This window comes from Phoca vitulina, unplaced genomic scaffold, assembly GCF_004348235.1.
Source record: "Phoca vitulina isolate PV1807 unplaced genomic scaffold, GSC_HSeal_1.0 scaffold25, whole genome shotgun sequence".
Lineage (NCBI taxonomy): Eukaryota > Metazoa > Chordata > Mammalia > Carnivora > Phocidae > Phoca > Phoca vitulina.
Window position 1 is genome coordinate 20,858,855 of NW_022589728.1, and position 14,263 is coordinate 20,873,117.

Sequence of the window (14,263 nt, forward strand, 5' to 3'; positions counted from 1 at the left end):
CAGTATCACATAGCACTAAATATAAAAGTGAGTGTGCTTTCCATTTCATACATATCCTAGCCTAACACAATATGTCTATTTAAAATCAGGGAAAATATCCCAAATTAATTGAAGATCATAATAAAATTACAAAAACTATAAAATACTCCCCCACCTGGCTTTTCAAAATACATTCTAATTGACAAGTTGTGCAGATTTGTCATCCTTATGTTAAGACGGTCTCAAGAACTAAACTTACTAGAGCCTAAGAAAGTTAAAAGTTTACCAAATGCACTTGAGGAGACACAAACACACTTTCAGGAGACAGACTAAAGTATTATAAATACTATCTGTCGCAAAAGAGGTTATAATTTATCATCCTTGTACAAGAGACAGAATGTACTTACTCAGTTATTAGAATAAAAATTTCAAGTTCTTAAATTGGGGTGCTATTTCCCCCCAATATAAAGCTATTATACAAGGCTAGATAAAAGCTAGACATCAGAAAATTTTAAGACATTTATTTTACGACTTCAAGACTAAGAACAAACACTGTGCTCAGAAATGCCAGAGGTGTGAGTGATAAGTAGATATGATCTCTGACATCAAGGAATTTGTCACTCAGTTGGGAAAGAAAAAGGAAAAACCCACATAAAAGCTAATCAGAAGAAAGAAATGATAATGGAGATTCAAAGGAGATGAGCCTATACTGATTGGGGATTAAGAAGCTCTTTGTTAAGACAGCAGTATTTGAGACGAACCTTGAAGAATGAACACTAAGACTCTAGTGGGAAGAGACAGAAAGAGGATAGGAGGCATTCCAGATAGGGAGGAAAGAGTATGAATAATGATGCAAAAGCAAAACCCCAAAAATATGGGTTAGCAACAGTAAGTGGTCTAGGGTAGTAGTCTGAGGGTACACACAACTGAGGATATGGGACATAAGAACAAGTAGTGGGCTAAACAGGCCAGTGGGGTCCTGGTAAAGGCACCGTGCCACTGGAGGGTCTATCACCAGCCTAGCTTCCCTTTCACGGTGTTTTACAAACCTAAAGTAGTTGTAATACTCCACCCTACTGGACTAGGAACGGTGGGCAACAGTCAACAGCTCAGGGGGAAGAGGAGAAGCACTCCAGGCAGAAGACCCAGAGCAAGAAACTGTGCGTGTGTGTGCAGGCTGTGCCAGGGCCAGCTGTGGGGGAGGGGAGGGGCTCACAGAGTCTGTGGGCTGGAGCAAGGGGAGCATGACGGGACTGGAAGTGGACCAGACGGACCTGGGTGCTGTGGTGAGGGTTCTTCTCCTGGACCTGTCACAGGGCCTATTAGCAGTCACTGAAGTTGAGGCAGAAGTATCAACCCGGCTCCCCCTCACGGGGGTTTTAGAGAGTACTTTTAGCTGATTGTCGTGTGGGACAGTCCCAGCAGAAGAGACAGGCGTGGGGAGCATACCGATTCATCTCCTGCTGACAAGGACAGGAGAAGGCTGGGCAGCCAGGACACAAGTGTGGGCACTCTTCACTAAGGATGGGGTGGGATTTAAGCAGAAGGTGAGGGCTGACACCTAGGGAGCTAAAGCCAACGGCTCTTACCTAAGTGCTCACAGTTGTCAAATAAGACTATGCTTGGGGGCACCTGGATGGTTCAGTCAGTCAAGTGTCCGACTTGATTTCAGCTCGGGTAATGATCTCAGGGTCCTAGGATCAAGCCCCGCATTGGACTCTGTGCTCAGCGGGGAGTCTGCTTGTTTCCCTCTGCCCCTCCCTCCACATGAGCGCGCACCCTCCCTCTCTCTCAAATAAATAAATCTTTAAAAAAAAGACGATGCTTTAAGTCATTCATGACAATGTCATATGAGACTACAAAATAAAATTTTATATTAAAAATTTATCTTTGGGGCGCCTGGGTGGCTCAGTCATTAAGCGTCTGCCTTCGGCTCAGGTCATGATCCCAGGGTCCTGGGTTCGAGCCCCGCATCAGGCTCCCTGCTCCACGGAAAGCCTGCTTCTCCCTCTCCCACTCCCCCTCTGCTTGTGTTCCCTCTCTTGCTGTGTCTCTCTCTGTCAAATAAATAAATAAAATCTTTAAAAAAAAAGTTTATCTTCGTGTTTAAACGTGAACATGTATGCTTCTGAGTATGTTGCTCCTCCTTGTCTTTGTGGCTCTCGCTTACTACCTTTCCATCTTGCCCTTATCCCTCTTCACTTCCTTCCTACTCCTTCTACGCCCCTCAACAAGTTATAAAAATGAATAAAAGGTTATGTATAAAATATTTCTTGTTAAAGATGAGTAAGGTATTTTGTAGTTCTCTAGCATGTTTTAACTTAGTTTATTCTTGTTATTGTTGTTTTATTAGTTATGTGCCTTCCCCCTGCACCAAACCCCTTAAGTCAGCAGTATTAAAAAAAAGTTTCCCATTTCCAGTATTTCTAGAATCTAGAGACCATGGTAGACAACTTCAAGTCAACTCTGATAAAGACTGCTAAGAGTCTCTCACTTTATGTCACCTTCTCTAAATTTCAATATTGCTTACGGTACTTTACTTACTGTCCCATCTGGCTCTGACCTGCCCTTTTCAGCCTCAAATTCAACCAAATGCTTCAAAATAGCCTATTCTGTAGCTAAACAGTCTGCCTTCACACCCAGTCTATGCCTTTGAGGGCTCCTGTGCCTTTGCTCAGGTTCCTCTGCTCCAACCCTAACTCTCTCACCTATTACACTCTCACTTTTCCAGAAGAAAGAAACAAAGAACTACAAAAACAACTAAGAAACAATTAATATAATGGCAATAAGCGCATATCTATCAATAATCACTTTAAATGGACCAAATGCTCCAATCAAAAGACCTAGAGTGACTGAAAAGATTAAAAAACAAAATCCATCTCTAATGCTGCCTACAAGAGACTCATTTCAGACCTAAAGACACATGTAGACTGAAAGTGAAAGGATGGAAAAAGATATTCCACCCAAATGGAAGCAAAAAAAAAAAAAAATCAGGGTAGCAATATTTGTATCAGACAAAATAGACTTTAAAACAAGGACTGTAACAAGAGACAAAGAAGGGCATGATCAATTCAACGAGATATTGTAAATATCTGTGCACCCAACACAGGAACACCTAAAAATATAAAACAAATATTAACGGGCATAGAGAGAGAAATTGACAGGAATACAATCAGAGTAGGGGACTTTAACATCCCACTTACATCAATGGACAGATCACCCAGACAGAAAATCAACAGGTTAACAGTGGCTCTGGATGACACTTCAGACCAGCTGGACTTAACAGATATATATACAGCACATTCCATCCCAAAACAGCAGAAGATACACTATTTTCAGCTACACAAGAAACATTCTCTAGGACAAACCAGGTTAGGTGACAAAACAAATGTCAAAAAATTTAAGGAGACTATAGTCATATCAAGCATCTTTTGTAATAGTAGTGAAAAACTAGAAATCAATTACAAGAAGAAAACTGGAGGGGAAACAAAAGAAAAAAGAAAGCAAATATGTGGAGGCTAAACATTCTACTAAACAAAAAAATGGGTCAACAAAGAAATCAAAGAGGAAATAAAAAATTGCCTTGAGATAAATGAAAATGAAAACAAAATGGATCAAAAACTTTGGGATGCAGCAAGAGCAGTTCTAAGAGATACAGGCCAACCTCAAGAAATGAGAAAAATCTCAAATAAACGCTCCAACCTTACACCTAAAGGAACTAGAAAAGAACAAAAAAAGGAAATAATAAAGATCAAAGTGGAAATGAGTTAAATAGAGACTAAAAGAGTAATAGAAAAGATCAATGAAACTAAGAGATGCTTCTTTGAAAAGACAAAAATTGATAAACCTTTAGCCACACTCATCAGAAAAAGGGGGGGTGGAAGAGGGTTCAAATAAAATCAGAAATGAAAGAGGAAAAGTCACCACTGACAGCACAGAAATAAAAAGACTATAAAAGACTACTATGAAAATTTATATGCCAACGAATTAGACTGCCCAAAAGATATGGATCCATTCCTAGAAACATAGTCTTCTAAAGCTGAATCAGAAAGAAATAGAAAATCTGAACAGACCGATTACTAGTAATGAAATTGAATCAGTAATCAAAAAACTCCTAATGAACAAGAGTCTAGGATCAGATGACTTCACAGATGAATCCTACCAAACATTTAAAGAAGAGTTAACAGCTATTCATCTCAAACTATTCCAAAAAAATTGAAGAGGAAGGAATTTTTCCAAATTCATTCTATGAGGCAGGCATTGCCTTGACACTAAAACCAAACACTGATAAACGTAGATGCAAAAATCCTCAACAAAATATCAGCAAACTAAATTCAACAATACACTAAAAGGATCATTCGCCACAATTAAGTGGGATTTATTCCAGGGATGCAAGGATGGTTCAGTATCTGCAAATCAATCAATGTGATACAGCACATTAACAAAATAAGGAGTAGAAATCATATGATCAGTCTAAAATGCAAAAAAAGTATTTGACAAAATTGGACATCCACTGATGATAAATCTCAATAATGTGGGTATAGAGGAAACATAGCTCAATATAATAAAGGTCATACATGACACGACAAACCCACAGCTAGCATCATATTCAATGGTGAAAAGCTGAGAGCTTTTCCTCTAATATCAGGAACAAAACAAAGATGTCCACTCTCACTTTTATTCAATGTAGTACTGGAAATCCTAGCCACAGCAAGCAGACAAGAAAAAAGACATCCAGATTGGTAAGGAAGAAGTAAAACTGTCACTATTTGCAGATGACATGATACTATACATAGAAAACTCTAGGGGCTGCCTTCAGCTCAGGTCATGATCTCAGGGTCCTGGAATGGAAAACTGCACCAGGCTACCTGCTCAGCAGGCAGTCTGCTTCTCCTTCTCCCTCTCACCTTCCCCTACCCCTGCCTTTGCTCTCTCTAATAAACAAATAAAATCTTTAAAAAGGAAGGATGGAAGGAAGGAAGGAAGGGAGGGAGGGAGGGAGGGAGGGAGGGAGGGAAGGAAGGAAGGAATTCCTAGGGGCGCCTGGGTGGTTCAGTTGGTTGAGCATCCAACTCTTGATTTCAGCTCAGGTCCTGATCTTAGGGTCATGAGACTGAGTGCCGTGTCAGGCTCTGTGCTCAGCGTGGAGTCTGCTTGAGATTCTCTCTCTCTCCCTCTCCATCTATGCCCATCCCACTCCCTCTCTCAAATAAATAAATCAGTCTTTACCAACATTTGTCATCATACTTATTTCCATTGTCCCCTATAGTTCCTCAGTTAGTGTCTGCAAGCTGCAAGCTTGAGATTCTCTCTCTCTCCCTCTCCATCTGTGCCCATCCCACTCCCTCTCTCAAATAAATAAATCAGTCTTTACCAGCATTTGTCATCATACTTATTTCCACTGTCCCCTATAGTTCCACAGTTAGTGTCTGCAAGCTGATGTCCCCCCAAACGAGTGAAAGCTCCAAGGGAAAGAATCACGTTATTTAGTGATTGTTGGATTCCCGCCTAGTGAAGAACAGTATGTCTTGCATATAGTATTTACTCAATAAAACATTTACTAAATGATGCTTGCTTTTGAATGAAATCAACACACACAGTGCAGGGTCAGAATTAATTTTTTTTTTTTAAAGACTTTATTTATTTGAGAGAACGAGTGAGAGGAGGGGCAGAGGGAGAAGCAGACTCCCCGATGAGCAGGGAGCCCAATGTGGGGCTCGATCCCAGGACCCTGGGATCATGACCTGAGCTGAAGGCAGACGCTTAACAGACTGAGTCATCCAGGAGCCCCTCAGAATTAATTTCTTTTCATAGCAGTAGATGATCAAGAAAAGAAAGGATGTCTATGTTCTGTAGAGTATGGAAGCTAGTTTAAGTCTTGAAATTACAGCTCATGTCAAAAACTGTTGAAGTCCTAAAGCATTAGGGTACATTAAATTACCTAAATCCTCTCCATCTGAAAGCTGTTAAACAAACAAAAAAACCCCTTCCATATACCTAAGAAAAAAAGGGGGTGGGGATCCTCAGAAGAAATGAGAGCAGGCATTCCACACCCGCTCGCTAATTTTAAGGATTTCATTAATAATATGAGCCATTAATCCACATAAAAATATGAAAGTGAATTATACATAGATCAGTAGAAAAATATCTTTATTAGAAATTGCAATACCAAGAACATAATGCCAATCACAGATTATATTATCAATGAAATAAAGTCTGCCTTATTACCAGATGTATGGAAACATGTAACAGTTTCAGATCTTCAAGAGTAAGCTAGGGCCAGCCAGATTCATTCCTGTGTTGAAGTAAATAAGGATGAAATAAAAACTGCCAAGACTCTGCCCTCTTTAGTTCTCCTTAAAGCAAGATTCTTGAAAATGCCACTCAGGTAACAGGGACAAGCAGGTGCCAACAAGGTCCAGCAGGAGCAACAGAGTCAGAGGGAAGGATCCAGATACAATCATACCAACACATTTGTTATGTGTATTTTTTGGCCTGACTACATAATTTGATAGCTTTTGTTTACTTATTTCTATATTAAAATTAAAAAAAATCAACACTGTAAGAACATTAAGGCTTAAAATTTTAACAAATATCCAAAATCTACTTGTTTCCTTAGTACTGACTGAGTCCTCAGGAAGAAAACCTAGATCTGTTTGGATGAGGATTCCAAGTACAGATGCCAAAAGCAATAATAAGAGTAATAACTACTGTTTAGTAAGTCTATGTGCCAAGCACTAGATTAAATCCTATATAAACATTATCGAACATATTCTTCAAAGGGCTTTAGGTAGTGGGTATTATTACCCACTTTTTACAGATTGGGAAGTAAAGGCCCAAAGATGTTAAGAAACTTGCACGTGGTCATACAATTGGGGAGGAGAGAGACTGGGTTCATGTGATTTCAGATAAAGCTCATGATCTTAATGGGTTTATTACACGGATTATTTTAACATAATCTGCCAAGTGGGTTTGGGGCTTGCACGGGTTGACTGCACAGTCTACTCTGATGGCCCACTTTGACATCTGGCTGGCTAACTTTGGCCATTTAATTATCATCAGCACTTTTAGAAGAAGATACAATAAAAAAAGTTGACAACTGAAATTCAAACTTTATATAATGAATAGGGGACCATTGTTTAAAAAAGTTAAATTATATGTCATTATCGGTCTCCCACTCGTTCTCCAAATAATCAAGAGTTTGTACTATCATAAATACTCACTGGCAACCCAAAACACTGTCTTCGGTATGTGAGTATCTACAAGGGCATGTCCAAGAGATGCTGAGTTCCCTAACCTACCCTTTCCAGTGAGCTAGAGGACCCTGCCATCACCCTAAGGTTTCAACACATGCTACATAACCAAGGCCTAGGAGCATCACCCCAAAAGCCTGATTTATAGAAATCCTATCCCTGAAAAACATCTGTTATCAGAACCCTTCTGCTTACTTTGCTTCATGACAGCTAATAGCTCAAGCTCAGGCTTCAGCTTTGAATGACAATTTCCACCACAAGAACGTCATGCATTTAACATGGTAAAAAAAGAATAGGAAAGAAAAACATAATTTTAATAGGCTCCACATGAACTTTTATGGGCTAAGAGTAGGTTGTTTCCATTACTATTTTCTTGAATTCTTAAATAATCCTGTTAGTTTATGAATCTGATTCACCTACATCTATAATACAACCTGCCCACCTCCATGGCTACAAGCGGTATACTGGGAAATACTTAAAAACCCAGCTCTTTGGGTGAAAAATAGTAAGCATCATGTTTACTACAAATTTTACTAGTATAAAGGATGTGTAGCATATAATCTATAAATGATAATACAACACTCTTTATTGTCAATTCCATATAGCCAACTGATTCTTACAGAATGCTTCTGTGAATGTTTGCCGAATTCTTGGATTGCAACCAACCTATAATTACAATGGATGAAAAATAGTTCCAATATGAATATTGGTTGAAATTTTCATTTAAGTTAATAAGTAAGACAAAGATGCTGAATGAAGAAATGCAATTGTCAATCTGTGAGTGACTTTTTTTGCTGAACTGGATATTATCTTTTGTATATGCACATAATGGCTACTTAATGTTAAAATGTCAGATGGTTAAAAAAAAAAATGTCAGATGGTAATTATTAACATTTTCTCCTTAATTTTTTTTCCCCAAAATCTCCCTTACTTTTTAAATCTAAAATGACAGCCAGCAAAACAATAAATCAAGCTTTGATTTGTAGAGTTTACTAGATTTCCAGGGTGTCAATATTGTTGTATCTGAAATCAGGCATGGTGACATTATTGAATTTGGACTTAGGAAGAGATGCAGAGTAGCCACCACTTCATAGTATTTCTATTATGTAGATGATACAAGATGCCAAGAGCCTCTAGTGCATAGATAATGGCAAAATGCAGTAGGATAATTAGAAAATGATAAGTTTTAGTCTTCCTTGCTTTTTTAAAATATAATTTAATTGTAAGTCTGTGTAATTTTTTTTTACATCTGTATAATTTTTAATAATGGCTGTGCTCATCAGTTGGCTTACAAAATTCTTGAAACTGAAAAACTGGCTTTCATTGGTTGATAAGAGTTGACTCTAGCATACCACAGGCCCTCACCTTCTCTTAAAGTATTACGTTTTTAAATGTTATTTTCAGTTTTAGGGGAAATTCACAAGTACAAAGCAATCTGGAATCCCAATGTTCTCAAAATAGCACTAAAATCAGAACTGTATCATTAGAGTAATCACAATGAGAAACGAGAATGGTCTTTTAGATAGCCTGTTTCTTTTCTTTTCTTTTTTTTTTTAAGGTTTTATTTATTTATTTGAGAGAGAGAGCACAAGCAGGGGTTAGCAGCAGAGGGAGAAGCAGACTCCCCACTGAGCACAGAGCCGTATGTGGGACTCAATCCCAGGACCCCTGGATCATGACCTGAGCCGAAGGCAGCCGCTTAACCGACTGAGCCACACAGGAGCCCCTCAATTTTATTTTTTAAGAGCATATGAATTACTAGGTGTTTTCCATAGAAATTTTTATTTAAGTTTCCAGCTAAGGAGTATGAAGTTCGACACAGTAATTCCCAATTAAATCATTTGTATTTTTCATACTACTTATTCTTCTTCTGTGGAACAGAAGCAATATTAGCCTCCCTAATTACGAAAAAAAGGTTATTTACTATTTATGGACTATTATTGTACGTTATAGGAGCCAGAAGTTTTAAACATTATCAGCATCGTCTCAAATAGGACAAAACATCAAACTTCAATATCACAAAGCTGGTGTAAGGGCTTAAGTCCACACCGTGTCTATCTGCTTTGCTCCTGCAAGATCCACTGCAGTGTGCATGCTGTTGGAGGGCTGGCGTCTGTCAGACATGTGTCTCATAACGTGCTATATACAGGAGAATGCTGACTTATTTAAATAGCTGGCAATTCTCCCTCCAAATTCCCATCGTTTAGGCCATTTTAAAATATCCTTTCTTCTCTCCTCTATTTATAAAGTGGATGGGAACTTGAGAAACAGCTGATGACAGAGTAGACTCGCGAGAAAAACCCCAGCATGCCTGGCTCATCTCCCTGAGCTTTTGACAGTGGAGGGCACCTTAAATACAAGCCTGGCTTTCCCGATGTGGATTCTTTACCGTGGCTCCCCATGCAATCCAGTCTACCTGCTCTAGCACAATTATGATATTATTCAATCTGAGATTTGCGACTGAAATACAAATGAAGTTTGGAAACGTTGGAAAGATGATGGATGGGCTTTATTTATACTGATTCAAAGGGGGATCTTTTGGGCACAAAGAATGCGAGAGAAGGGCTCGGGTATGACTTATGCATTGCTCTTGAACCTCAGCTGGCTCTCCACTGCGGAGACAAACCAAGCTGGCCTCAACAGAGCTGGCCGGGGAGTGGTATGCAAAGCCTATGCAGAGTTCTCTGGCCTCAGAAAATCTTATGTTCTTCAAATGACCCTATAGGAAAGGATATTCATAACCTACTTCCCCACCATTTTTATTTCCCATTCTCCATCTGAAGGAAGAGCTCACTGAAGACCCTAGCATATGTGAAGAAAAGAAGGCGACTTCCTGCTTAATGTGAAAAAGGTATTTACTGAATAGCTACCAAACCTTCACTGTGACAGGTATTTGCTGAGTGCATTTACATAGCTTATGATTTCAACAACCGCACAACCTCAATATTGTGACTGCTAAATTCTGTATGAGGAAACGGAGTTTCAGAGAGAGAAAATAATTTGCCCAGGTTCAAAGAGCTTGTCAGTGGCAGACCCAGGATTCATACCAAGGCTTCTGTCTGATTTAATTCTGAAGTCCTGCTGTTTTCTAAAAAACAATTTGTTAAACAAAAAATATTTTTTAAATATTAGATTAGAACATGAAAGTGTATCTGTGTTTTTCATTTGGTTTTTAATTTCTGCTTCCCTTTTCAAACCACATTATTTTTCAAATTAATAGGAACATTATAAGAATAAGACATGACAGGGTGTTTATTGCTGCTGCTTCTTGGGTGGTTGTGGTATGCAGCCTTATGATTAAACCTACAGTAAAAGTATGGCAGAGTCCCAGCGTGACACATCTTAACGTGTTTTATGGTTGGAAAGGGGAATTACCAAGGTTTTGCAAAACTTTTAAAACCTTGTGAAAGACCTTGATAGTAAAAAAATATATGTAACTGTTTTAAAGTGTGGAAGTCCTGCCTAACATGCAATGTTCACAAAACTGTATCATTCAAAATCTTCAGAAACCTGAAACAAGCAGCTTGATTTCTCCACTGTAATATCAGAAACTAGAGATACAGCAACTTCAAAGCACTATGAAACTTTAACCAATTATTTCTCCTAAGAGCTGTAGGAATATTATTCTATCCATTTGCTGATACCCAAAAAATGAAGATACAAAATTGAGATTAAACTGAGTTTTTGATAACTAGTGGATCTCAAAGGGAACAGATGGAAGAAGAAAGAGATGAAGGGAAACCGAGGCAGGCACTGAGAGCAGAAACTCATGGAATGTTAAGTGCCGAGTTATAGAATTTTGGTTGAGAAACCAGGAAATAAAGACTGATTTTCAGAGTGGGCTGGTATTAGAAACTGTGTTGTGTATGTTAGGCATATATTTTTAACTTCTTAGAAGACAGAACTACATTTGTAAAACTGTTTTATATAAAACTTAGCTTAATAGTAAATGTATAAAAATGAAAAATGCTATGATGATGATATGCAAATAGGTAGCTAGGATTTTATGACAGATGGGAAGTTTCAGGTCATATACCTACATAGACAAAGACATTATTTTTCTAAAATCTGCCTCTTTTGAATATCACATAAAAGGTAGATTAAAAAAAATGAACTCTAGAGGATGCATTCAAAAACAGATTACAAGAGATAATAATCTCCCCAGCCCTGAAGGAAAGCAGAGTATGAATACTTTAAGAGCATATATTGGCCCTAAGCACCCAGACACTGTTCATACTTGCCTAATACTGATTTTTTTTTTTTTTGGCACCACAAAGTCCAATGTGTTTTTTAAATTTTTTTTTTTCTTCAAAGAAGAGAGGCAGAAAATGATCTCAGAAAAAAAGAAAACCCCAGGAAGAAAGCTGTCATGTTCTCTGTTTCAACTTCACAAAAGAATTCGGACTGGAGGCTTGAGCCTTTCAAATCTCTTGTCATTCAGGATATGAAATTCTAATCTAGCGGCATGGCCAGTTGAGGCTCAGACTTAATCAAATATGCTGACTAGCTGAAACAGGAGGTGGCTCACTTCCTTACTTCTGGTTTCCATCTGTAGTTGGCTCCTCACTTGCAAATTATGACAGTCACTTGCTGTGCAAGCAATGAAAATTCCAAGGTAGGGGAGGAGAATCAGTGGGCACCTAATTGAGTTTTACTAGATGAAAAGTTACATCACCCTGTCTCACCTCAGTCTCCTGTCTTTAGGGAATTGCTGAATTTTATATAAAGCCTATTTATAAACCACTGCAAGTGATACTTACATTCATCTTGCGCTGTGACATCATTTCCTCATCAATAATTTAAGCATAAGAAATGGATTAAAGGGACTCTGAAGGGACTTCTCACACATGAAAAAACAGAAACCGGCTCAAGTCCCCAAAATATTAATTCAGTCCTCTTACCTTGTTCTTTGATCTGACGAATTTGCTTCACAGTTTCTTTTAAGATTGCACATTTGTCAGGTTTGAAGTTAAAGTTGTCTATATCATTAAAATTTGCAAAAATCAGCTCTGCAAGTTCTTCAATATATTTATTTTCCTGTTCACGATTACGTTTCTCAGTGCTCCTCTTGGGACTAAAAAGGAGATACATGTTTTTATTATGAATTTGAAAAAAAGCTATTATAAAAAACGTAAGCATGTTAAACAAGTTCTAATACAAAGATAGCAAACAAAAGTTACTTACATAAACATGGAAGTACTTTGGGGGGAAAAAACCCTCAATTTGCCCTAAGTGTTGCATGTTTTTTTGAAATCAAACTCACCCCAGTACATGATTATAGATTTACTTGTGTGATCATTTGTTCAACGTGCATCATGTCTCCCACTGGACAGTAAGCTTCACAATGACAAGGCTCACGACGATTTGCTCATCACTGTGCTTAATACAACACTTGGTAGAAGTAGGTATCAAATTTATTGTTGAATACATAGAGGAAGGTTTTAGAAAGGTAAGGGGGCTTACGTTATAAAATTTTAAGATTAGTAAAAGAAGAAAGGGAACCTAACCTAGTTATAATAGGGATAAATAAATTGCAGGGATTTTTGGTAAAGCATAAAAAGATAAAAGTAAATCTCCATAATTTCAGAGACTTCTTTAGAATGTTGGTAATCAAACCAAACAATTTTTTTAGATAATGCAAAAAACCACAGTACAGCCAGAAACAAAAGCGAAACTGACCTAGGGTATTTGTTAACTGTCCAAGCTGAATGACGTGCAAAATATACACAAATGGTCCAAGTTCAACTAAAGTTTTACAAAGTTAATGCAAGAGAGGGAAAAATAAAAATTGGCAAGATCTTCGCATTTGAATTCGACAAAATAGCAAGTTCCCTTTGATAATAACAGCACACAACTTTTTTTTTAGTAGAGGACCCACTAAATGACATTCAAACAATACAATAAGTAAGAAATGTAAGTTGTTTAATGTAGCAGCTTTCTGTATTTTTAATATATAATTATTTGTATATAATACCAATTGATAAGAATTTGTACTCTGTAATAGACTTCCATCTATTTGCCTCCAAGTATTAGCTTTATTTTCATAAACTAATAAAGCTGAGATAGAAGACAATTTCTCCATTTCATAGTGGTTACACAATTGTCCAAGATCACCCAGTGAGTTAACTGGTAGAGCAGAGACCTGAATTTGGTTTTTCTAAGTCTCAATTTTATTCCTAACTTCTACTTCATTAAGTACAGGGAAAGGCAGGGAATGGATGGAATGCATGGAAAAGCCAAGTTCCCATCTGGATCCCTCCGCCCCCCTCAACCCCTCTTCAGCACCCCCCCCCCCCCCCCGCAAGATGAATAAACACGTGACAAATAGGTGAGAAAGGGGAGCTAATGTGTTACAAAGGCCCGAGAGCGCCCCGGAGAGGGTTCGGGAGAGGGTTCGGAGACTCTCCACCGCACCGCACCAAGGCGCTGGCGCAGCACGAAGTAAGAGAACTGCGCTCCACCAGAACAGTCTCCATTTTATCAAACTGCCTCCTCGAGGGAACTTCCAGGCATTAAAGGCAGTTTGACAGACAGATGGTTGTGGATAGCCAGGAGGTACCGGGGAATCTAGAGGCCACATGGTGGAGCCGAGGGTCAGGGGCTGGATTGCACACAGTAGCGATTTAATAGACTTGTTCTGTTTGGCAACTAAAAGGGGAAAAGGGAACATAAAATATTTTTGCTCTTTCTCCTTTTCTTCCTGTCTTAATGACTTTTCCTAGTCCTCTTCCCTGTTATTCTCCATCTGATCTTTTTACTGGCTATTTAATAGAAGCTGCTGCTTTTATTTAACTTTTAAAATCATTTATATGATTTAAGTAATCAAAAGAATAAAGTCTCTCTCCTACCTTTGTTACCTATTAGCCTAGTTCTCATCCCCCAAAATGGGTTAACAACACTTAAGTGTTTCATAATTACCCCAAAACAAATGGTTTATACAAAGGGGTAGTTTATACAAAGGGTAGTACTCCATAAACATGCTTCAAAACTTGTTTTTCTCTGTAACAATGTTCTTAAGAGATTCTTTTTAT

General features: G+C 38.3%; 1 protein-coding gene across 9 annotated transcripts in view; it reads right to left on the reverse strand.

Moving 5' to 3' along the window:
- NCOA2 (nuclear receptor coactivator 2) overlaps nt 1-14,263 on the reverse strand; it is a 284,594-nt gene that overhangs the window by 92,030 nt on the left and 178,301 nt on the right. For all 9 annotated transcript variants that reach the window (XM_032421672.1, XM_032421670.1, XM_032421663.1 and 6 more), the window contains one exon: nt 12,134-12,306. In XM_032421672.1, coding sequence (XP_032277563.1) covers nt 12,134-12,306 — 173 coding nt within the window. The remainder of the gene's footprint in view (nt 1-12,133; nt 12,307-14,263) is intronic.